The sequence below is a fragment of the Lagenorhynchus albirostris genome, chromosome 16 (genome assembly GCF_949774975.1).
Source record: "Lagenorhynchus albirostris chromosome 16, mLagAlb1.1, whole genome shotgun sequence".
Taxonomy (NCBI): Eukaryota; Metazoa; Chordata; class Mammalia; order Artiodactyla; family Delphinidae; genus Lagenorhynchus; species Lagenorhynchus albirostris.
Window position 1 is genome coordinate 22,316,690 of NC_083110.1, and position 25,458 is coordinate 22,342,147.

At 52.8% G+C, this 25,458-nt stretch overlaps 2 protein-coding genes across 3 annotated transcripts in view; one reads left to right on the top strand and one right to left on the bottom strand.

Annotated features, from left to right (window-relative positions):
- Positions 1-21,256, top strand: part of COL13A1 (collagen type XIII alpha 1 chain) — a 79,209-nt gene extending 57,953 nt beyond the window's left edge. The window contains exons 28-37 of the mRNA XM_060126485.1: positions 260-301; positions 1,279-1,305; positions 2,240-2,320; positions 5,606-5,641; positions 7,768-7,821; positions 9,004-9,057; positions 10,089-10,124; positions 15,114-15,200; positions 19,108-19,146; positions 20,809-21,256. Of these exons, the coding sequence (XP_059982468.1) occupies positions 260-301; positions 1,279-1,305; positions 2,240-2,320; positions 5,606-5,641; positions 7,768-7,821; positions 9,004-9,057; positions 10,089-10,124; positions 15,114-15,200; positions 19,108-19,146; positions 20,809-20,811 (459 nt within the window). The 3' untranslated portion in view covers positions 20,812-21,256. The remainder of the gene's footprint in view (positions 1-259; positions 302-1,278; positions 1,306-2,239; positions 2,321-5,605; positions 5,642-7,767; positions 7,822-9,003; positions 9,058-10,088; positions 10,125-15,113; positions 15,201-19,107; positions 19,147-20,808) is intronic.
- AIFM2 (apoptosis inducing factor mitochondria associated 2) overlaps positions 1-25,458 on the bottom strand; it is a 136,285-nt gene that overhangs the window by 9,772 nt on the left and 101,055 nt on the right. The gene's annotated exons all lie outside the window — the stretch shown is intronic.

Genomic DNA, 25,458 nt, shown 5'->3' on the forward strand with positions numbered 1-25,458 from the left:
CTGGTTTTTCAAAAACATCCAGAAGAATAGGCATTTTGAGCATATTTCACGGCCATGTTTGTCTGTTCTTTCGAAACACTGCAGGCTAACGAGGTGCTATGAGTTTCTGACCTGTTCTCGGCCTTTGTTTGGGAGACTGTGGGCTGGTAGTTCTGTCCTTCGGCCTTGCAGTCCCTAGCCGGACCCCAGGCTATGGCAGAAGGCAGGAGCCCTTAGAGTATAACAGGGGGTGGGCTAACTGTCTCCCTTTGGCTTCTAGGTTCCTGGGCCACCAGGGCCAGAGGGACCTCCCGGACCTCCGGTAAGTTTGGAGGGCTTGTCTATGTTTCAGTCCACTGTGATTAGGCCCCTAACATCCCCTCCCCATGGCAGTCACTGGGCTTAACCTCAACCTTAGGTCACTATCACCTCCTTCCACGGTGGGATTTTCACATCCACAAGCCCCTCCCTGCTCCTCTTCCCTCCCACCTTCAACAGGCATCGTCTCTGTGACACCAAGGAGCCTGGGCAGCGCCCGGTTTCCCAGAAACAGTTGACTGGCATGGCAGCCCCGAGGTCTGGTCCCTCCTTGCAGGAGTAGGAGTCATTCTGTCACTCGGTTCTGCCCTTTGCCATCAGACATCTGCTCCTCTCCCTCTTTTATTCCTGCTAACCAGCCAGCAAGAAGACCAGGATTAAAATAGAAATTGACCCATTTAAAACCAGCCCCACTGGATTGGCCTTTCCATGGTTACAGATGATAAGGCACCTTTAAAGGGACCCCTATGCACTGGGCCTCGAGGGTCCCCAGGCATCCTAAACCAACAGATGCTGGTCCTTGCCTCTGCCGGGTTCAGAGTCCCCGTGGTGACGGGCCACCCATTGTCACTGGTACAAGTAGTAGTAGTAGTAGTAGTGGTAGTAATAATGACAGTGGCCAAGGTATATTGAAACTTATTATGCGCCAGATGCTACTCTAAGCACTTTGCACATATTATTTAATTTTTGCTGTGTTCCCTCTGAATTTTGCCTTCCTGAGACTCTTAATCTTCTCTCATGAGTCAGCTGTGAGGGCCACAGAGAGATTCTCAGTCCCTGGCTGGGGAAGCCTGGCTCAGACCCCACCCCAGTAAGTCCTAAGGTGGACCCCCCCTTAGCATTCCCTTCTACCTCTCCTGGGAAGGGGCCCCAGGCCAGGCTCTGTACTTTTTTGTACAGGGCCCTTGCTTTTTTGTGGTCCAACCTGTGGACAAGGAAGTCGACTTAACCAGAGATGCTTTGTTTTGATTCCAAACGCAGGGGCTCCAAGGCATTCCTGGACCAAAGGTAAGAAGAGATCACGTGACAGGTGCTGGGTGAAGGGGGTGGGGGAAGGCGCTGTGTCAGTGAAGGCAGGAAAGAGAGAAGATGCTTCAGAGACAGGGGACCCAGCTGACCCCTTCCCTAAACGAAATCATGTGACGCTTCAGCCAGTGGGGTACCATTAGGACAGAGTAAAGTCCTATGGTCCCGTTAACATCCATCATTGACACTGGGCAGGCTTTGGATTCAGAATTTTCCCATCCATCAATCAGCCCTACAGAGTGACAGGTTAGATTCTTAGCCAGTGATGAAATCCTTTTTCCACGTAACCTGCCCCAGACCCTTCACTCACCCTGAAGTATAGGTGGCAGACAGAGGGTGGCATAGCAAGGGACCCCTTCCCAGGACCAAGCCCACTGGACTCTGGCCTGGGACTCTCCCAGCTCCCACCCCCAGCGTTTCAAATGGATAAGAGGGGCATGACAACAGCCCTTGTCTCCTACACTGGCGCTCTCCAGGGGACTGCTAGGCACTTTCCTCTCCTGGTTAGTGTGGGAGCCTCAGAGCTCCAGCGGTGGCATTTCAGGCATTCGCCATCCAGTATCTGCAGGGTCCCAGTTTTTCTGCTATGCAAATGGTCATCTATGCCAAAGCCTGACCTGGAACTGACCTATGGGTTTGTCTCTACTCCTGCCATCCCCTTTCCCTTTGGGGACCTCAGAGTTACCACAGAGATACTCTGTAGTAACTGACTGTAACTGAGGCAGAGCCAGGCTAAGAATTCAGCAATTCTTGGAGTCCCCGGCCTGCCACCCCTGGGTCAGCCACCTCTACCTCCTCCCTCCTCTATCTACCATCCCTCCCCACCACCCATCCCCATCTGCAGGACCCCAGAATGCAAGAATGAGTCGTCTGGGCCATGCCCTTCTGTGATCTCGCCCATCTCCCTTTCCTTCAGGGGGAAGCAGGGCTAGATGGAGCAAAAGGAGAGAAGGGCATCCAGGGAGAAAAAGGAGACCGAGGTCCTCTGGGATTACCCGTAAGTATCGTGGACCCGGCAAACTGGTGTGAGGGACCTGGCCGGGCGGTCCTGAGGAGGTGCTGGGCAGGGCCCTGGGAGAAGGCCACTGGAAAACTCGAGGTTCTAAAGTTCTGAGCATTCCAGAGCTCCGTGGGGTTCTGCTTTCCCACCTGGACAAGACCGTAGGCTCTAACTCTCTTACCGAGGGCCTCCTCTGGGCTGGCCCTGGCCTAGGTTCTGGAGGAATGTGAATCTGAATACGACAAAGCCCCCCCACCCCCAAGGAGGACCCAGCTGGGAGCCAGAAGGGGCCCGAGAACAGCCTTAGGCCCTACTTGTGCTTGTCTGAGGCAATAAAAATCTGCCCTTGTTGGGGCCAAGCTTAGAGGACTTGGGAGCACTGGGACAGTAGAGTATTCATGTCTCTCCTACTTTCCCAGGCAGACCCCAAGAGAGCCCCTGCTCTCTGCTCTTAAGCACTGGCCACAGCAGAAAAGCTTGCAAAACGTCAGATCCTCCGGTCCCAGCAGGCTAAGGCCACTCACATCTTGGTTCCCCGAGATCTCTGATCTCAGCTAAAGGCCCCAGGTCAGGGCGGGGGCTGCTCAGAAGGCGTCTGCATCTCCCGATGTCTGGCCTGGACTGGGCGGATTCCTTTGCCCCAAGCTCCAGTGACTGATGGTCTCATCACTGCCTCACCTGTCTCCAGGTGAGCGCATCCCACCACCCATCCCGGAGCCCTGGGCTCCATCCTCCCTCACACCCCAGTGAGGCTGGCACTCTTCTCTTGTTTGTTTTTCAAGATCTGGAAGGGACTTTAGGATTCCCTATATCATTTTATTGGTGGGTCCAGAGAAAAAATTGAGTCACTTGAGGTCACATATGAAGTCGATGGCCTGGCTACACCAGAGGCTGCTCCTTCACTGAGGCCACAGCCTTGCAAAGGCCTCTTTCCAGCCACTGAGGCTTCCTCTGTGCTGGGCACAAGGCCAGTTCCCACCCCCAGGAAGCTGTAAAAAGCAGAGGAATGATGGGAAGCCCAGATGCCCCAGCTTGGCAGGGTTTGAAGGTCTGGTTAATGTAATCCCAGCAACCAAAGAGAAAGAACAAAAGGTATGATTACACCTCATTAGTGCATCAAATGTGGGAATATTTAAGGAGCTGATTCGCTTGACAGACTACAGTAGACTGATGACTTTAGCAGACACTTTCCCATGTCTTAAGCTGTGTCCAAAATGACTAAGTACTCTTTACTGTTAAAGCGCCTTCCTGCCCACCCCCACTCAACCACAGACCTCTCCTTGTTCACCTTCATGGCTCCAATAACCCTAGTGAACATTGGGGAATTCAGTCAGGGGTTGAAATGAAGACCATACAGGTAATATAAACAAAGAAAGCGCCAGACGAAAGAAAAAGTACCCAGTCTATCTTTGATTTGTCAACTTTTGATAGAGACACGGGTACAGAGAAGTGCTTTGGCTAGCTTAAGAAAACAACAGAGCAAGCAGTGTTCATAAAGGGCAACTAATGTGGACGTCAGACGGACAATAAGGAGTGGTGGGGACTGTGGTAACAGCCCTACTCAGTTCAGCGGACTGTTGCTTTGGGGGAATGAGGGTCCAGTATTTCTGCGTATTCTAATTTTTCTAAGGAAGCTACACATCTGGCATTTGATGGGATATCTCCTCATTTTCTAATATTAAATCAAAATTATCTGCAATACTGCAACCCATAGAAAATATGTCAGTGGCCCACGTATGGCCCCCAAAACTCCAGTTCATGCCCTCTGTGCCAGGCCTCTCAAGATAACTCAGTATTAACGCTGCAAAGACAAAGTATGTGGATGTTTAGCTAAAGTTCTGTTTTTAGGCTTCCCCTCAGTGTTTTACTTCATAGAGCAGCAGCCTGTGTTTCCAGGTACATCCTACTGCGTTCCTCTTATTTGCCCTACAGAAGTGGTTCTCAGTGCTGGCTGCACGTTGGAATCCCCTGGAGCTTTCCAAGTATGCTATATTCTGTTTGAATTGGGCTGGGGTAGGGCCCAGGCATCTGTATTATTTAACATCACCCCAGGAAACTCTGACATTGTAGCTGGGTTTGAGAACCACAACTCTCTAGGCCATAAGCAAGATTGGTCCCAGAATTATGTGGTCCTAAGACTGAGAAGCGAGGCCCTGTAGGGTCCTGCTACCCAACACCCTTCCCCCAGGAGGAAGCGGCTCCCTGCCCTCCCTTACCTGGGGGTATTCCCCCACCTTTAAAATCCTGAGGCCTAGGCTCGTTTCTGAGGCTCAGTTGGAAGCAGATTTCAAGAACTCAGTCCTTATTGGCCTAGAATGTCCCAGTTGCTCTCTCCCTGCTTTGTCTTATTGATATCATCAGATAATTGTACCCCTGTTCTCCTAGGTGGGTTGTAGGGGCAGCATCATAGCCCAGCATTGGAACAAGAACTCTAATTCCCACTGTATATATCACTGGATGCTGCATAGTGAGTGGGTCTTAATAGCATCCCACCTGCCAGACAGTTCATTCCAAGGGATACATGGCCTTAGACCTCTGTCCCAGTCAGCTGCCCCTAAAGGCTTTTTCTATAAAAGAGGCCTTGTCTAGGATAATATGAATGGACTGAGTTTGTGTTAAGCTTTGCAAACTGTAAAATGCCAGAGAAATGTCAGGCATCATTAGTATTGTCATTCAAGGCCCCAACTCCTCCCACCTAGCTGAAGTTGAAGTAGGCCAGCTTCTGCCCAGATTTCAATGCTGTAATTCAATGCTGAGCCTTCTGGGGTCCCCCAGTGTGGCCTCGCCTCAACAGTATGCAAAAAAGACTGGGAAGACCACCCTCACCTGGGCCCCACCTGCCATGTAGGCGTGTCTTCCCCAAGTAAGACTGGTCCTGGGAAGGATGCACTAGCTCTGGTTCCAGACACCTCTCCATGAATTTACTTTCTATATATCTTTCCCTGGAACACTGCAATCCCTTGGAAGAGAGGTTTCTGAGAGAGGATGAAAGGAGAAAGGGGAACAGGGGGCACAGAGGATCGTAACGGCCACCTGCACTGGTCTCCACCCAGCTTGCTCAGCAGTTGGCCACACTGCACTCGGTGTCTCCATGTTTTTTGTTGGTTTTCATGTGAATACATTACCTGTCCTCCCAAGCTTATTTCTCCCATTTTGTTTAATTACCAGCATTTATGTCTGTCCAGAGTCACTGCTTCACTCACCTCTTCCCTCCCTGGTCCCTTTTTCTCCCTCCCATTCCTCCCTTCCCCTTCTTTTGGTCAAACTGTTCCCTTTGTCCAGGGAGCTTCAGGTTTGGACGGCAGGCCTGGGCCACCGGTGAGTGTCACTTCTCCATTACCCCTCAACCCACCCACCCCCACCCCACCCCACCCCTGGCCTGTAATCCCTTTCGTCTGTCCTGCTATGGCCTCAGTTCTTCAGTGAGGCGTGCCTCATCCCACCACCAACACCAGGAAGTACCATCTGTGCTCAGTTCACAAGTGCTTATTCACGCCTCTTGACCAAAGACAGCTGGCCTCCATCTAAATTTCCCTGTCTGTGGAATGCACCCAGGGTCCTCAAATCTGAATTTCCAGAACACTGGCTGTGGGGTGGGAGGCTGCTCCAGCAGCAAAGACTCTGTTCCTAAAGGAGTGCTGACTTCAGCCTGGGACCCCAGCCCTAGGGGTTTGGGCCGTGACTCATCCCCACCAAACACAACAGTGTCTGTATGTGCCCGTCATGCTGTGTTGTCTTCATGCTGTGAGCTCTGTCCATCTCCTGTCTGCCCACAAGGGCTTTCTAGTCCTGTGCAGCCACCAGTCTGGTGTGTATGTGGGTGGGGACCGCACTGATGGGTGAGGGCAGGTGTAGCACTTAGGAGCACACGGGCGAGTCCCAGCTCAGTGTTCTGATGGCATGTCACAACCACACCTTTCACTTCCTGTGGCACCACAGCTGCCCCCCACCACAGTCCCTTTCTTTCCATCCTCCTCGCACCTAGCACACCTTTCCCAGGTGGCCAGTCTGGGCTAGGGGCATTGTCTGTGGCTGGAATCACGAGAAACCATGACTTTCCTCTCAACTAGTTATTTCCTTCATATTGGACAGAGGGGAGCAGTGCACGTTCATATATTCTGTCCCCTTTGGACCTGAAGGGTTTTTTTCTTATAAAATCAGTAACACAACCTTAAAGGAAAATGTTTATGGGAAGAGTGATCCTACCCTGCCAGGACATTTACTGGACACTTCCTAGGTGTCGGGCCCAGCACCAAATGTGTGACATGTATTCATCCATTCTAACCTGGCCGCAACCTAGGAAGCAGACACTCATGCTATTATTCCCATTTTACAGGTGGGAAAACTGATCCTTAGAGAAGCCAAGAAACTTTCCAATAGCACAGTTGTAGGCCTTTGAGGCAGGAGTTGAAGCTGGCCAGTGACTCCAGAGTGCTGTTCTGACACTGTCACAGATGTCCACAGCTTTCCTTCTTCCCTCAAAGGAGCCACCGAGAACAGCTTATCCTCTATTTTACTTTCATGTAAAGTAAATCAGCCTTTCCCCACCTTGCTCCTGCCCTGCCCATCACAGCTACATTCGGAGCACCAGCGGGAACCGCCCACAGGCCCAGGCCCAGTCCTCACGTCCTGAGCAAGAAAATATAATCACCGAGGCAGAGCAATAGGAAGCTTGGAAATATAGACTCCGTCTAGTCGGGCCATAAATTAGGAACCTGGAGAAGACGTTTAATTATGCCTTAGCGAGCCCTGCTGTGTCTCTAATCAACACAGCTCTGACGCTCCAGCTGCCCCCCCCCCGGGGCTGCAGCCCCGAGTCAGGAGTGCTTAGGACACACCTCCCTGCCAGGCCCATGTCAGCAGACATCCGAAGCATACTAATCCACTCTCCAATCCAGCCTGTTCCCTAGGGCCTGGGATGGGGACAGAAGGCCTGGCCGGAGGCTGAAGGCCAGGGCCAGGGCCCACAGTGGGGGTGGAGTGGGCGGTGGCGGAATGACCCTCCCACGCCTGGCTCTGTGTGTGCGTCTGCATCGGTCTCTGTGGCATGAAGACCCTCCCGCTGCATGTGGAGCTGCGTCAGCCAAGGGGTGCCAGCCCCCGGCCTCCCCACCCCCGGGATGGCGTCGACTCCCTCCCGAGCGCTTCTGGGAGCAAACTAAGCAACTGTTCTGCCGTTTTCAGCCTTGGCAAGCTTGGTTGTGAAACCAAAGGGGTACCTTCCTCAAATCTGGCTCTGAGGCAGCGGGGAGGCGCTCTCTCCCCGAGGCCCCCAAACCCAAACAGGAACGCGGCCCAGTCCAATGACCGCCCTGAACAAGCCGGGCCTCGCCAACCCTGAAAACTGGGCCTCTGGACCTTGCTCATCTCCAGGTGTCGTGCGGGGCTCCCGGGGCTCCCCTCGGCGTCAGGACCCTCACCTCTGTGCTCTTTCACCTCCCCAGGGTACTCCAGGACCAATTGGAGTTCCAGGCCCAGCGGGACCAAAGGGAGAGAGGGTGAGTGCTCAGCGAGCCGGGAGCCTGGACCACCAGGACAGGGGGCCCTGCTGCCCCTCTCAGCCTCGGGTCCTCAGCCCCTGCAGCCCACAGGGCCACCGCGTCAGCCAGCCATCTCGGCCCCCATCCGTTCCTCCTCGACCCGGCAAGCACCTCATCCATGTCTTCTCTGGATGACCCTCCCAGCCCATGGGGTGGCAGGCAGGCCTGAGGTGCTCATTTTGTAGCTACAAGTGGACAGAGACTTGGAGAGCTTCCTTCACTCAGCTTCCGGTCACCTGGCATCAGTCCCAGGGGCCACACAAGGCCCCAGGCCCTGCTGTCACCGGACACGCCTCAATTCTGCAGTGATTTAGGGATACGGCATGAAACAGAGTGCCAGGTGGTGTTAGAAAACCTGGGAGACGTCGAGAAGCCAGGAGACCTGTGCCTCAGGCCGGCTGCCAGGGGTCACGTCTCCCGCAGCCAGGGCGGCGGGCGGAGGCAGGAGAGTTCCGCGCGGCGGCTCCTCCCAGCCTGGCCCGGTTTCCGCACCGCGGGGCCTGGGGTCGCTGGCGGCCCGGCTTGGGTGCTGGACCTCTGAGTGGCCGTCTGCTGGGCTCTCTGCCCGCGGGAGCAGCTCTCCCTCTTGCCGTCTGCCGCCGGGGGCTCTATCGCTACGCTCTCGGGTCCCACAGCTGGCAGAGGGGAGGGAGGAGAGGGTGGGGAGCTTCTGGAGAGAGGCGTGGGCTTCCCTGAGATCACCAGCCACTGGGGGAACCAGGGTGGCTGCTCCGAGGGGTGACACAGCTTCGAAGAGAAATCAGAGCTCTCTTCCTCTCCCCGTTCGCCCCCGTCTCCCTTGTCCGTGCCCGTTTCCTGCTCCTGTTCTCCCCACTGCTTCTGCCTCTGGCCAACTTGTACCCCCACTGTCCAGTCCTTCCTAAGCGCGTTGGGGGGCCAGGCTTCGTGGAGGGAGGGTGAGAGAGGCTTCCAGGCCCCCTCCTCGGGGCAGAGTCCTCAGCAGTCACCCCACCTTCACCCCGCCCTCCGCCCAGCCCTGGCTTCCTTGTTTGGGGGGCGGGGGGTGTCTCTTTGAAGAGACTGGAAAGGTTTCCCAAGTTTTGTATGAAAACAGAAAATGGCTGACGGGAGGTTGTTACCATGTCAGAGAAGGCTTATGTGTTCTTTCTCCGGTTTCAGGGCAGCAAAGGCGACCCTGGGATGACAGGACCAACGGGAGCAGCTGGGCTTCCTGTAAGTCTCATGGGCTCAGAGGCTGCTCTCCACCTGCCCTGGTCCCCCCCAGAAGCACTGCCAAAACAGAACACCCAGAGCCTGGGGCAGAAAATCTAAGGCCAAGCGACAGTGCCCAGTTCTGTGGCGGTGGAAGCAACCGACAGCCACTAGCCCACGCGCTAGAACTTCCCCGCCGGGCACCGCTAGAGGCGAACCCTGGCGCACACGGCCCCTGTTAAGGAACCACGTCCTCAGCCGTGTGCACCGTCTAACTGGCTGTAGCAAACACAGATGAGCACCTTCCGCTGCAGGGCTCTGTGCTCAAGGCAGCGGGGGTCTCACAGGTGAATGTGCCACGGCCCGTACCCTCGAGGAGGGACCGAACCAGGTCCAGATCACCATCGGGCAAGGAGACATCTCCTGAGACGGGCAGCCTCCCACGGGACTGGCTTTCCATCTGCAGCCGACGTCTCCTTGCTGGCTTATAGAAGTCGGCTGCCTACGAGAGCCAGGACTTTGGTTTCCCACCCGCTTGAAGGCCATACACTTGTTCGTGGTTCCATGCTCGGCTGTGCTTTGGCTAAGTAGGCACCTCCAGCCAGTCTTCGCCTCGTGCCCACTCCCCAGCTAAAGACAAGGGGAGCAGCCAGCACCTTGAAAAGAGGGGCTCGGGAGCTTTGGAGTCATTTTTCTAGCAAGCGGCTGGTGGGAGAGCCATGCAAATCCCTGCCCTTCCAGGAGAGGTCTCTGCGCCCAGACCGTGTCCTCAGCACGGACCATCTAGAAGAACTCGGCCGCAGGCCAGGGCATTGGTGCCGAGAGAGAAAACCAGAACTGTGTTTGACTTTACCCATAACTCGTTATCTGTCTCTAGGTCAAGTTCCTTGAGCAGTTTTCTCCTTTGTCCCCCTTCTGTAAAATGGGGATAATTAAGCCCGTCTCCGATGAATTAGGCACCGGTAAAGAGCTTTATGAGCCTGGAAGGAAGGACGGTACGGCCATCCTGTGCCTTCTCATTAACCTGTCTTCGTTTCTCTGATTTACTGCAGGGTTTACACGGACCACCCGGGGACAAAGGAAACCGGGTGAGTCTGAGTCCTCGCACTTTGGCTGTGGTTACTAATGTCATCATGGTGAGGTGAAATGACCAACTGGGGATTCCTGACCCAACATGGAAATACAGTCTTTCCTGATATAGCATCCTAAATTAAAAGGCTTTATAGTGAGGGGCTCCATCCACAGCATTACAGGGAGCCCGGGACCTAATCTTGAAATTGAAGCATGTATTTTTCCGCGTGGAAAGGGGAGGCTGAATCCCAGGGCAGCCGTCAGATTAGCATCGCCATCCAGTAACAGGAGCCACGTGCCCGGCTCTCTCTAGCTTGCCCTGATAATGGGCCCCTGAATGGTATTTTTATATCCGTCGTTGCTGTGTCCTAGTCTTCTGACACTTAGTTTTACCAGGCATCCCAGGCCACTGGTGAGAGAGAAAATAAATCCCAGTTCCAAGAACAAGCAGACAGCTGTTGTACACAGCCAACCCTTTAAAAAGCTATCCCAGCCATTATTTCTCTTGGGACGAATCGGCAGGACTATGAAACAAATCGTGCCTTTCGAGGCCCCCAGCTGCCCCTTTGGTTTCTGCCGTGTTCACCAGGATGCAGTTGCTGAGTGTCCGTCCACAGCACCCACAGCCACCTGATGGCACATGACACGTGGCACCTTTGTGCCCAGGAGAGATCATCCCACTACATCTGACCGAGGGATGACTTCTGGGTTCCCTTCTAGAACGTCTCATTGGCTGCCTCATCACAGGGGTTCTCAGTGGGATGCACGTCCCCTAGAAGCCCAAGAGCATCTTCTAGTGGGAATAATACCCAAGGATCTTAGAGGTGAAAGAGGAGTGGGACGAACCGATGGAGAAACGAGGCCCTGAACTATGATAACACGTTCTGAGTTCCCAGGAGTGTTAGAGACAGAGCAGGTGGCTTCCAGAACCCAGGCCTTCCGCTGACCTTTGAACACAATAGCCGTGTTTATGGCTAGAACATGCCAGAATCTGTACGTTTATATCTGGCATCAATGCAAGTCTCTTCCATTTAAGATCGATTTATTGAACGCTTCCATATTCCTAAATTTTCCTTTCTGGCAGCTGGTCAAAAGCAATCAATTTGTCCCATATATCCTATGAACAAGAAGGAAGAGGCAGAGTGACCCCTCCCAGACCGTCCATGGGGAGCCCAAGTCTAGAAAACCCCGGAATAAACAGTCCTACTTCCAGAAATGGGCCAGCCTGTTCAGGCAGGCTGGGAAGCCCACCTTCGTTACTGTGGCATCCAAGAATTTAGGCCACTGAAATAATTGATCATTGCACCTCTCAGTTGACATACTAACCTTTCTAATTTATGTCTAAAGTGTTGCGGTGTTCTTTGTTAATTCGATTAACACTTGTTAAACCTATCTCTTACGACTTTTTCAGCTGGCTTGAGGCACTGGGCATTTGAAGGCTGCAAAGCTAGTCCTCCCATTGGTAGTGACTGTGCTCTAGAGGGCAGGCAGGTGGACAGGGGCGGGAGGCTGGTGGCTCTGATGCTCAAGGAACCGAGGTCATTGAATGAGCCGCTGAGTCCCCACTATCCAGTGGGGAAGTATTTCTTCTCCACTTGCTGTGTCCAAGGTTTTATACACTTCCCCCCAGTCCCACATATAAATCCGCAATATGTCAGTAAAAGTCAAGTCCAGAAAACAGGCAAGGTACCTGAACCTTCCTCTGAGTGCACCATAAAGAACCAGTCGACTTCTTCTAAAGGGCAGCTTTCCAAATCAAGGACCAGCTTGTTCTTCCATCTAAGACCTCTGACTCTCTGGATACCAGAACATCCTAGAAGAGTCCCACCTACAGCTCACCTCCTCTTCCAGACCTCTTTATACCACCAGCCCTAACAGGACTTCTGAGGGGAGAGATGAGGGCTTGGTAATGAAAGCCTACAAAATGAAGAAATGTCCAGGCAGAGTCAGCTCTGTGCCCTGACCTGTGTTTTCTGGTGCCTGGAAGCTCAGAATGCTGACACTTTTGTCAAAGTAAAAGGCCAGGAGTGCCAAGATGACATTCTAGTTGGAAGCTTCACTGTTTCTTGTGGAGGTGAAGCTGGAGATGTTCAAGACGCCCGTGCCCACCGAGTGTGGAAGGGGGCTCCCAAACTTTGCCCCCCATCACACCCGGGGTTCCCGTCAGAGAGGCTCGGGCGGGCTCCCCACCGTCTGTTATCCTATCTCACAGCCTTAAAGCCATGCTTCTCCAAGTACCGCCAGAGGATGGTCTTGGAGTCTCCTTTCTGCTCATGGAAGGAGGACAGTCCTTGTAGCGGTGGCCAAGGCCCAGAGCCCAAGATAGGCAGTTTTCCAAGGGGACACACATGCCAGGGGAATGATTCTGTCCTTGTCACTAGGGGCATTCTCCTGTCCATTAACAGCTCTGTGAATTTGGCCCAGGAGCCACTTTTAGGATGAAACAGTCCATCAGAGGATAAAGGGTGGTGTGAATTTGGCAATTTGGGTATCAGGAAAATTGGGTGTAACCGAGGAGCTGCCTGCAAGCCAGCCAACTGAAAGGTCTGAGAGCGTGCGGTGAGGCTCCTCCCACTCTGCGAGAGGTGCCATCTGGGGTGTGTGTGTGCACGTGTGTGTGTGTGTGTGGAAGTGTGCACGTGTATGCCTGGGTGTACATGTGTGCGTGCGTGTGTGTGCACGTATGTGTGTGCACACTTGTGTGTGTGTGTGTCTTGCTTCCCCAGGCCCCCTTACCTCCTAGCTCTCCCTCCTCTGCTCTCTCTCTCGGCCTCAGCCTGCTGCTTCTTTCCTTTACTCCTTCACTATTTCTCCCTCTAGATATGTTCACCCTATTATAATAATCCCATAGCCCGCATCCTTTCCCTTCCACTCCCCCAACTTCAATTTATTTCCTCTAAACGCAGTTTTGTACATTTATTTATTTTTTTAAGAAACCCCTGCTGCTTGACTCTCTTTGCCCCTCTCCCGTACCAGCTAGAATGCCCTCTGCACCAGGGCCCTTTTCATGTCCTCTTCGAGAGAGGGGAGCAGGGAGGATGGAGGTGAGGTTACTACTCTACTGTCTTCAAGGGGCACCCAATTAAGGCTATTTCCTGTGCCCTTAGAACATGACGGCCCAGAGTGCAAGTTTCCCATCCTGAAGGGACCACCGCTGACCCTCTGTTACCCACAGGCACATCATCACCATCCCCCACTCCCCGGGAGCTTCTCTCACCCTCTGAATTTAGGGAACTGTGCTCACTTTTGCACTGGCCTGACCCAAAGAGAATAAGGGGCCACATTCCTGAGAAAGTTTCCCATGGGGCTTCCCCCTCCAAACAGCTAGTGGTTTGGCTTGTCCACTGTCTGCAGATTAATCGTGCCATGACTTCCTCATTGGCGGGCATATCTTAGAGCCAATGAGATGACCCCTAAGACGCGTCTACATGTTTCCTCTTAATCACATCTCATTTTCTAAGTAAGCATCTGCATTTTAGAAAACTCACTTAGAAAGATGTGTTGGCAACTGCAGGCAACCTTTGCAATCAAGAAATGTGGGTAATTTCCAAAGACCTGGAGAAACGTCAAAAGTATTCTTATCCATTGCCTCCCTCTAAGGAACCCTGCAGCCTTCCACTGCGGGAACACGGTAGACACGAGACCGAGCCTTGGCTCCTGTACTGGCTGACAAGAAGTAGCGATCGTTACTGCTATCTTTATGAAGCCACTGTCATTTACTGAGCACCTACTGTATTAGTGCACATTTAGTATTAAGCGCTAAATGTGCACAAAGACCTCGCAACAAAGTTTTTTTTTTAAACATCTATATTGGAGTATAACTGCTTTACAATGGTGTGTTAGTTTCTGCTGTATAACAAAGTGACTCACCTATACATATCACAACAAAGTTTTGAGGGAGGTATTATTATCCCCATTTTACAGATGAAGAAACTGAGGTTCAGAGAGGTTAAGTAAGTTCCCAAAGTCATGTGGCTGATAAGAGGCAAATCCTATTCTGGCTCTAAGCCTTTACTCTGACCACTTGGCCACCCACCCCAAGGGACACTGTGGAAGCCCCCAAGCATTAGACAACCGGCCTTCTGTAGAGGAGGAGAGTTCCCAGGAAGACTCTCCAGGGGCACACTTGGCCCCTTTATAGAGAAACCCAACATATAAAAATCCAAACTCAAATTCATTACCAAGAATTTCCCATAGCCCCACTTTAAATGGAGAGTGACCCTGACACATACAAAACAGGGTTCAGTTTAGAAAGACGACGTTTACTGAAGCTTTTCAGAGACAAATGGATTTCTTGAACCCACATACCCACATACAAATAGCTGCCTGTGACTTCAGACCAGGATGGACCAGAGACACACATAAAACGGGAGGACCCCGCCGAGAACCAGGTGCCACCTATGAGCCGTGGACACACACGTGCCCTTGTACACACACGTGCGAGCACACACTAGTACATGCACACACTTGTGTACACATGCGCAAGCTCATATACACACATGCACAACCATGTATGTGCACACGCCTACACGCCGCATTCACAACCATATGCACACACACACCCCAGGGCTCTAAACAAAATCACTTTGCCTCCTCATAGAATAGCAAAGGGACGACAACCAGTTGGGACAAAAGCTGTCAGGCCAGACCCTTTCAAAAATGAACCCTCAAAGAGAAGGAAGTGGGTCCCCCAGGTTCATTATAGATGCACTCTGGGCTCAGAATTAGCAAAACTGGCCACCAGTATCATCCATCTGCACTTCCTCCCACCTCTGGCTCTCAGCCCTATTGCTCCCCGCCCCCTCCGCACCTGCCTTAGCCAGATTCTCAGGTTCATGGAAGGGTGGGTTAAGGGACTGACCCCTAATCCTACTGGGGAGAATATCCTAATTGAGAGAATCTATTTTTCCCGCTTTCATTTTTTTTTTCTGTCTCTAATGTTAACACATGAATGATCCTAAAGTTTTTATGTTATTTTTTTTCTTGGACTAAACCATTATTTACAGGGGGAGAGGGGGAAGAAAGGCTCTAGAGGGCCTAAGGGGGATAAGGGAGACCAAGGAGCGCCTGGATTAGATGCCCCCTGTCCATTGGTATGTTTCCATCTATCACTTGGTGGTTCTGGGTTTTTCCTTGAGGTTTGCAAGCTGGAAACAAAGAAGGCAAATAAAAAGATGAAAACCAAATGACTCCACTGATGCCACCAAAACCGACCTGCTCATGTGACTGATGAAATTCTGCCTGCTGTTGGTGTTGCCCTAAAACCACAGCTGCAAGTAATTCCCACTAAAGCCCTTTCCTTTGAAGATGCCGAACAATTGATGTGTGGAAACGGAGACACCACGAGGAAAGGGATTTGGGAGCAGGCCTGGGCTCTTAGCTCCAGGCTGGCTTTGGAAGCCAGTGTAGCGATTGTGAAACCCGCCCCGCATTTGCCTTCTTCGTTTCATGGCCACCTCTGTGGCCAGCAGTTCAAGCTGTCTGAATCCCCACTTGGTCAGGATGCAGGACACTGGGGTTAGCGTCCCCTGAGGGCCATCTATGCCCCAAACTGGGCAGAATGAGGCCACAAAGGGGCTTTCCTACACAGCCTCCCAATGCTCACCAGCCATCCGGCTAAAACCTGTAAAGCTGCAGACCAAAATCTGTAGACAGACCCCCACGAAGCCTTCCCAAACCAGCCAACGACGAATGATTCGTGGCACGTATGCCGGGCTTCTCAAGTGTCCCTCAACTCATTTGAAGGTCCTGAAATTATGATGCGCTAAAGTTGAAGTTCACCTGTGTTTACTCTGAGTGAGTCTAGATGGAGAGGGGGCTGGATGTACACGTTCCAAAGCTCAGCTCTCCCAGGAGCCAGAGAGAGCACAAAAGCTGAACTGGGAAGACGGGAATCAACTGGGAACTGGGGTCTATTTGTAGATGCCTCGAGGGTCCTGCATCCTGGCCAGGGTAGGACAGGGCCTGTCCACGCCACAGTCGGAGCTGGCCAGCCTTGACCTAAATAATCATCGTGGTTGGTTTTGTGAACAGGGACACCGAGGTTTTAAAGGAGAGAAAGGGGAGCCGGGGTTACCAGGGCTGGACGGACTGGATGCCCCGTGCCCACTGGTATGGCATCACCCTCCCTTTCCTGCATGGCCAGTGTGGGCTTCCCCACGTGTGCGGCTTGTGCCTGTGCGCCTCTCCCGCTGCCCTGCACACTCCTGCTTGTCACTCTTCACTCAGTAGACACCAAGGGTCACCCTGCCTTAGCTGGTCCTCGGGGCTCCCGCCACGTTCCCCTCTTGCATGCAGAGTCTGCCAGGATGCTTTCTTGGCTTCCTCCTGCAGCTGCTTCAAAAGCCCATCACCTTAATGTGAACGGCCCTCCCCACCCGATGCCAACCTTAGCTGCATCAGACCCTCCTTTCAGAACTGCTTCTAGACAAACCTGCCACCAGAAAGAAAGCCAGGGAAGTGGATTCTCAGGACAAGTTATTAGGATTTTGACTTCTCTTCCTTCACACACTGCAGTTAGTTGGAAAAGCGTTGGCAAAACATTTCAGTGAGATGCCTCAGTTGGCCCCATGTCCCGCTCCACTCCAGCATCGCACGATTTAGCAGAGGAAAGATGGGCATCTTATGAACACGGGGAAGAATGAGGAGTTCTAGAACCAAAGTAGAGGAGGGGGTACGCTGACTGTTCTTCCGGCATAGATCTGGGATCACTGCCCCGGTGACACCCCCAGAACCAGGGGACAGTCCAACATCAGGATTCTAGATCCTGTAGGGTTCATCCTTTATGCTTAAATCTCAGAAGACACTACAAGACCCTCCCTTGGTTTCCCTTTTTTTTCCATCTTTAGGTGGTTCACAACCAAAAAGTCTGAAAGAACCTGGAAAGGTTAAGAATGTAGTTAAGGAAGGGAAGGGAGAGACAGGGAGGGAGGGGCGACATTTAGGACCCGCTCCCAAGCATGTCCCACCTAAGTGGTGGCATTTCTGGTCCCGCGGGGCCCAGTCCCTCTCCAAGCAGGGACACCTGAGGCTTCTACAGCAATCCTTTGGACATACTGCAGGGGAAGCAGGAGACGGCACTCCACTCCAAGGCAGTTGGCTCAAAACCTTCCTGCTCTCCTAAACTTCTGGAGGAGGTTTGGAGCTCATGGATCTAGTTTCAGACCAGTCATTGTCAGATGAGCATTCCCAGGCTCACATCCCCACCCCAGGGCAACACAGGAATTATCTCTGTGTGACCCTGACAGGTGACCATAGAGCCCCTGGAAGGGACTTTTTAGGACCACACAGGCAACACGAAGGATGGCAGAGCAAGCAGCGTCGCAAGCCTCCCGTTCCCACCGCGCTCCCCACCTCCCCACCCCCACCTTGAACCCCCAGCATGCAGCGCGCACCGCACAGGCGCCTTTCTCAGCCATGGAATCTCCCGCGCCCTCCGCGGCACCTCCGTTAACCAAGCAGCCAGGCGCCCCCTCTGCCATGACCCTTCCCACGATCTGAACACTTGAGTTCTGACAACTGCAGCCCTGGCCTCCCTGCTTCTCACCCACACACTGTCACTCCCCTCTGCCTGCCCAGCCCTCCTCTGTCCCCCCTGCCACCATCCACGTGCCAGTGGGAATGCCCCTGTGGTCCACGGAGGCTCCTCTCCCTTCCAGAGACCGTGTGAAGTGTCGCATTGTGGCGGGCTGGGGAAAGGGACAGAGGTCTTCATGGAACCCTGGGATGCACCACCTCATCCTGCAGACCCTCCCCGACCCAGAAGGGACAATGAAAGTTATCTTGATTTGACCTAACTGGCATTTTCTCCAATAACATTTGTGTGTGACTTTTGCTGTGGAAGTGTACATGCCTTGCCTTTCTTGTTTCTCATTGTTGCTGTTCGCCGTCTCCTGCGCTGTGTTACTGTGGAAGTGGGGCGGGGCTGGGGGGCTGTTGATCGGGAATTTTAGTACAAGGTAACTAGACTTCTGCGGCCCCCGTGCAGGGCCGGCTGTCTGCTGGATGCCAGGTGAGTGGTTTTGGCACCTGTCACGGGTGGATGAGTAGGTCCAGGGCACAGGGTGCTCCCATTCTGGCTTCGCGGGGGCTGACCACTTGCTGCGGTCCCCTGAAACCTCGTGTGCGTCTCTTTCTCTGCCCTGGAGCCTGGAGTTCTAGAATCTGGGCTGCAATTCTAATAGACCTGGACTGAGAACTAGATCTTTGCCCTGGTTCAACCTCACCCTCCCCACCTGCCTCTAAGTGGTTTCTAGGTTCCCGCAGGGAGTGCCAGAGCAGCCAGGATAGCGGGGCCCGAGGAGCCTCGACGTCCTGAGGCTGCAGGTGCTCCGGAGGTGCACCGGCAAAGGGGACAAGCGGCACCCGGTGGATTCCCGTTCCACCACTGCCTCTTCCCCCCAAGTCCCCAGCAATGGCTGTGCCAGGAGCCCTGCCTCCCTGCTGAAGGCACCTCAGGCCCACATTGCAATGCCTGTGAAATCACCCCTCCTCCTCCTTACTGACCACCAGGTGGGAATTGCCTAGATGTCCTCCCCCAGCTGCTAAGGAAGAGAGAAAAAATCAGAGAATGGAGGAAGTGGGGGCGGTCGTTTCATAGAGCCACACCTACCCCAGGTTTTACAGAGGAGGAAACTGAGGCCCCCAAGCGCTGAGTGACGCCCACGGGCACCCCGCACTCAGTACAGCCCGAGGGGAGACCAGCAGGCCTCTGGTCTGTCCTCTCCACAGCATTCAGGTGACCCCTGCTTGCTGAGCCCACAGGCTAGTGTCTTGGCCTTGCACTGTAACTACATGTGAGCTTGGCCAGTGGGCAGACGGGCAGGCTTGCTTCCTGCCTCCTTTCGGCTCAGCCCTGGGGTAGAGAAAAGAGACAGACTATATCGGGGGGCCGCACCCTGATCGGCCGCCGCGATGTTTGTGGCCCTTGTTCCCCCTGTCCTGCTGCTTGGTGGGCCATCCCACAGAGTCTGAGCCATCTGCCTTCCTTCCTCACTGCAGGGTGAAGATGGCTTGCCAGTCCAGGGCTGCTGGAATAAGGTAAGGTTTCCCAGGGTTCTAGTGCCTTGGAGCAGAGGTGTCCTTGGGCTCCTTTCTCTATGGTGGAATAAAGCATGCACTATTTCCATTCTGGGCCTTTCTGCAGATGAGGTAGCAAGACATGGGTCAAAAAAGGAATGATCCCACAGGCAGGGTGCCCATTAAACACCCTCCCACTCACTGCACAAAATTGAGAACATTTAAAAATGATTTTTAAGGCATCTGCAAACCCGAGTGTATGGAAGTTCCATGTAGTCAGACAGATGACATCTTTATGCTTTGTGTGGTTAAATTATACAATACTTCTCCTGCAAGGAGTTCTAAACCATGTTTTAAAATTAGTTATTATTAGCTAGTCTCATAGTGCTCGTAGGAGGCCATTTAAGCCATTATCCAGATATAGGAAATCTAAGTTGTTTAAACTATAAAGTCACATAGATTCTATACCTCCTCCTAGAGATCGGCCAGCTCACCACTCTACCTTGCCCCTTGAACTTAAGCTGTCAGAGCTCCATGCTTCTGCACATGAGACCTGCAGCCCAACCTCTCTTGGGTTCCCAGAATTCCTACCAACAATGAGGTTTCATTTGTTCACACTTGCCCCTGCATTTGCCATCATTAAAGCCATCTGACAGCACTGGGCTGTGCCCTTACATGCAATCACCCCACTCATCCAGGGCCTCCAAAGTGCAAGGCTCCCCGGCATGACCAGGGCCACTGGTTTGCTAATCCAGAAGCCCAGCTTGGTCCTGGCAAAGGTAGCAGCTGCCATGCAGTCCCACCCACGGCCTCCCTCCACCTTGCCTCCCGCTCAGAGACTTCATGCCAGCCCTTTATCACTGAGGTCTCAAGGTGTGGGTTCATCCTCATTAAAGGGCTGGAGTCCACTACCTGCCTGAGAGTTTGTGCTTAGCTGATCCAGTCCTGCCCAGTGACAGCAGAGTCACACTTACAATGAGATGAATACAATCCTCCGGCTAAGTGCCCACAATCTCATTAGTTCACGGGATTCAGTAAAAGCAATGAAACCACCCAGGTACCTAAAGCACCCCTAACCAGAGAAAGGGAAAGCTCAGCCCTCAAGGGAGATGCCTCCCCAAGAATCTGTCTCTCTCGCTGTGCCTCGCCCTCTCGGTGAGTTCCTGTAGACCTCCAAGAAGAAGGAAAGGGGTGCATCCAAGAAGAAGGAAAGGGGTGCATCCCCTAAGAAAAAAGATTTTCTTCTTCAAGGTTGCTGTGGATGGTTAGGAGATAGAAATGGTTGGGCTTAGCAGGGGAAGAACAGCCTACTCTCGAGAGCTGCAATGTCTGGGAGAAGCAACTAGAGAGCCTGGTGTCTGTTGGTTCACACCATTAATTCATTTTGGGAAGATGCAGTTAATTCAACAGCCAGGCCTCCAAAGGCAGCATAGGGAGAAAGTGCCCTCTAGTGGCCAGGACGGGGAATGACTGGAAAGAGAAAGTGGTTTCCCACCCTCAGGATGCTGAGAGCCAGCACCAGGGTCTTGGAACGAAGCGGGTTCCTGGCTCCCCCAGTTCCCCTACCCAAAGCTCCCATCCAACCCAGGACAAGACCCACCTCGTTTCCCACAAGGGAAATAAACACTCACAGACCAACTGACACTAACTCCATGTTGTTTTGTGTTTGTTTTTGTTTTGCAGTGATGCCTCTAACCTGGGATTGGCCTGTGTGTGTGTTTGTAAATAGAATATTTATTTTTATACAGTTTCCACTTTTTGAAAATGCCCAAAGTATGATGCATCTTACAGATTATTAAAAAAAAAAGGAAAGCCTGCATATTTTGTACAGAAAATACCAACCTCTTCCCTTTTGTTTACAAGATGTTTTGTATACGTCTAAGACTCTAATACACTTTTCGTTAGTGAGTACGGCTGTACGTTTGCATGATATTTGTGCACACTTATTAAGTATTGAAGCTTAATAAATTATTGTGTTCCAGTGCCAAAGGGGGCCAACCAGCACTCAGGTGCTGGCTAGTTTATGTGTGACTTCAGAGATACGTGGAGTTCCATGGTGTTTGCTAAGCTAGGTGTGTCTCAGAATATTTTAAACTCTTATGTTCATTATTAAAAAAATTAAACATGGCAATTCTTGATCCTGATTCATCACTAAATTAAATACATTCTTTTCTTGTGAAATCAGGAAGTCCCAGAAGCGGAGGGTCCTCAGAAGTTTAATGGTTTGAACCATTAAGTCCAACAGAGGGAGGGCTGGGACTATATTAAGCAACGTCTATTATAAGGTACCCCAAGTTCATTACGGTGCCACATGAGTGTGTAAAGTTCAGTTGTGCTGAAACCCTCGAAGCCCCCAAGGTTACAAAGGGCTACTTGCTACTGCTTTTGTTTTTTGGTGGCTTTTTGGTTTTTCTTTCTTTTGGGGCTGCAATCACTAGTAGCAATTATTGCTGACGATGGCCATTCATTTGCTATAGATTTGCAAGGTCTACTCACAACTAGCAGTTGAAAAGTTTGCCTCACAGCCATTCTGCTCCAACAAAGAACGCTCAGAAAACAGGAATCTGGGCAAGATACTGGCAATCTGAAGCTGTTTTTATTTTTTAAGAAGCAGAGTTTTACGGTTTTCTGTACTGTTCTTAGTATAGTGCTTATAAAGGTCTTGCTGCTTATAAATAAAATAAACCTATTTTAAAGTAGGTAAGTATTACCTATGGGGCAGCACACAGGTTTACTGTTACGTGTTACAACATAATTGGTGCTTCTAGAGGGCTTGAAAATAACGAAGTACTTGGGTAATTTAAACACCCCCCCTCATTTTGTTTGCACTTTAATGTGTCTTTATATGTATATCCTTTCATCATAGACAGTACAGAGTCACACTGAAACGGAGACCCTGTCCACGCATGGTAACAGACACTCTAAGTTAATGAGCTTCACATTCGTGGGACCCCTGCCACATTGTGAGGTCGCACTCACAGACTCTTTATCTTCATGGGACCACCACATGCTGCCCAGACCCCAGGGACCTTACCAGCGTGCTTACCAAATATCCACTCAGATATTTTGGAAACCAGACACCTTTCTCCCCTGAGTCTTGGCTTCCTTGTTTGAAAAGTGAAGCAGTTGAATTAGAGCTACTGTCTGTGGTCATCTCTCCCCTCCACTGGTGGCAGAAGCATGAGGGACCCAGGCCCCAGCCACCAGCTGGTACACACTGCTCTTCCTACAGAGGGAGCATTCCAGGATGCCGCACTTCCCGATACTCCTGAGCCCAGGGATGTCCCTCGTCCCAAGCCTGCTCCCCAGAAGCTCCACCAGGCACAGTGAGGGCAAGCCTGGCCCTTTCAGGGGTTAAGACAATATTTTAATTTTCATTTCTTTTAAACTCAAAAGAAAAAAATGAATATATAATCATGAATCCAGCTAGGTTCTACCAGAGCAGTCATAAAATATAATTTTTTTGTATTTTTCTGGAGGAAGGAGTCTACACAGGCAAAAGTGCCCAGAGGCCCTGAAAGTCGTAGCACAGCTCTGCCCAGCCTCTGCTCCTGGAGATGTGCTCTTGCCCTGGCTCCACTGACTTATGCCCCCTGCAATGCCACCCTCCTCACCTCCACCCCCTCATCTGAGGTCCTGAGGAATCAGAGTGTAACCTGGTTTTCCTAGAACCACTGCCTCATTCCCTTTCAGGGTCTCACTGGAGCAATCAGAGCCCATTGATGATCTCAAAATAGAGTCAAACATAAACTGGAAAGATCCAGAAACAGATTCTGTGTTAGCTGAAGACCCTGAGTAACTCTTGAGCAAACCAAAACCTTACTCTGTTTCCATCCTGGTGTTATTATTCATTTATTTATTACACCTCAGCTAATAAATACCACAAAGGGTTCAAAGTCACTTGCAAGAATACAGATAATAAAATAGAAATATGTGTAAAGAAAAGTTTAAACTTCAGAGTCAAGGAAAAATAAAGCAGGCAGTGGCAGGCGAGCCCGGGATAGGCGGGGAAGAACCTCACACATTTCACCCCCAGGGGCCTAGTGGGCAGAGAAAAAAACCAATCAGCCTGGTTTCAGCATCCACACTGCCCTCCCCTGGGGGGCAGTTCACTGAGGCTGGACGCTGTGTACACACATTGTCTCCCCCCGGGGTTTGGTGCCTCGTGTATCCTCAACCCGGACATCCTCCCCGTCACAGGGCTGCGAGCGGCACACCCCCAAACCCCAGACTCCTGACGTCAGGGAGCCCCAGGCCTCACTACTTGGACCTTAACCCAACTCAACTCCATGTCTGATGGGTTAGAAGCAGGGAGACAAATGGTCAGAAAGCAGGGGGGGGCACTCATGCTGGCAGACAGGAGAACAGGAAGAGGCAGGTGCTAGAGGGACGGTGCGGGGAGGCAGGCGGGTGCCTTGCAGGAGGAGGGATGGACCAGGGGGCGCCGCACAAGGCGCTGGTGGCAGAGAGGGCTCGGGGAGGTTAAAATGCTCACTCTGGTTCTGGGGACTTGCAGCCCCCCTTGTTGAGAGCTGCTTGCTCAAGGAGTGAGTGAGGCACCAAGCCCTGCCCCGGGGGCAAATCACGGCCCTGTTGGTGAACGTTCTCTGGGACCTGCAGGCAGCTGGTCTGGAGAACCACCTTCTCTGGTTCGCTCCCCTCCCCATGCAGTGGCACCAAGCGCACCTCGTAGCCGGCCCTGTCTGCTTGGAGACTTGCAAACACCCAGCTGGACAAAAGACTGAGCCAGTGCCCTCGCGGCTGACAGTGTAACAGAGTCCTCTAGGCCCAAATAAGACTCTCATCAAGGTCGGCCACTTGTGCCCGCGCAGTCATGAGGCCAAAGGAAGGCCCACCTCGCTCAGGAGGTGACGGCCCTTCCACACACCCCACTGCCCCATCGCAGCCTCCCCCAGTGCCTCCTTCCCGCCTGGTCTCCCTTCCCGGGGCCGCTTCACCTGGCAGAATGGAATACCACAGACGTGGGGAGGGTCAGGGTCAGCCCGTGAAGCGCGAGGGCACTGGCTAGGCGTCAGGAGCCTCAGCTCCCAGCCCTTTCTATCTGGCTAACTATCTGGCCTGGGGCAACGCACTCCAAGTCTCAGTTTCCCCAGGTGTCAGTGACAGGTGACCTCTGACATCCTGAAACCCCCTGATTCCACTGACCATTCGGCTCCTGGGAGGACTGGGATGCCGGAGCATTCCATGCTCCTCCACCTAGAGTCATTTTTGGCTGTGACAGTATCGTGCATGGAGCTGGCCTTGCAAATCTGTGTGCCGCATGCGTGTGCTTCGTAATCCTGAGTGACAAGACTCCTGGACTTGCCCTGGGGCGTGGGTGAGCGGAGCAGCTTCCCTGGGGCAGCCGTGGCTGCAGAGATGGGGTCTCTCACAGAGGTGTCCACGCTGCTGCATTCGTCAGAGAGTCAGCAGTGCAGCTTTAACCACCCGGCATGCGGCTGGAGCCCCAAAGCCCCACGAACGTACAGGGACACTGCTGCCTTCCTCACACCAGGCTCCCGGCTCCCCTCCCGGGGCCCCACACACACACCTGCAGCCTGGCCTCGCCCCCTACCCGGCACCTGGACACACTCTCAGGCAACTCGAGATGTCAAGCACCTAAGACTCCATCCACACCACCAAAAAGAGGGCAGGCCACTGATGAGTGACCCAGGAAAGAGGAGGAAATCCACACAGAGACGGAGGGCAGAGAAGGAAGTGGGGGGCCAGGGAGGAACGGCAGCGCATTTCTCCAAGGAGGGGAACTTGCAAGGGATGGGGAGGAGGGCACCCGGAAGGGAGCTGGATTTTCGGCCAAGGCAGAATTCCACATGCAGTGACCCTCCAGTTCCTAGACCAGCCCTGCCTCTGAGGAGGGGGCAGAGCTGAGCCAGGGACGGAAGCCTTGCACCACGGGGGCCTCCCCAGCAGGGCCTCCCTTTCCAGGTCTACTCGCTGGCCCCGGCATGCACCCTCTGCTTCCCCCTCCACACCTGGCCCGTGCAGGGCCCTGGCCCTGGAATGCCATGCTTTCTCACCTGTCAAAGGTCTACCTCCTCCTAAGGCCCAGCTCAGACTCCATGGCCCTGGGAATACCTCTCTGGGTTCCTCAGCTAGATGAGTCTCCCCCCCTGGAACAACCAGGACTCTGCTTTTCTTCCTCCACCTTCTATTAGCCTAGGAAAGTCCGTCTCCCATATTAGACAATGAACTCTTAGCGGAGAAGGACTTTCTCATTCACTGGGCTCCTGAGGGACCTAGCTCAGGTCTCCCTGCCAGGGCCCTGGCCTGGGCTCACAAACGCCCCTGACCTGCTGAGTTATCAATCTACTT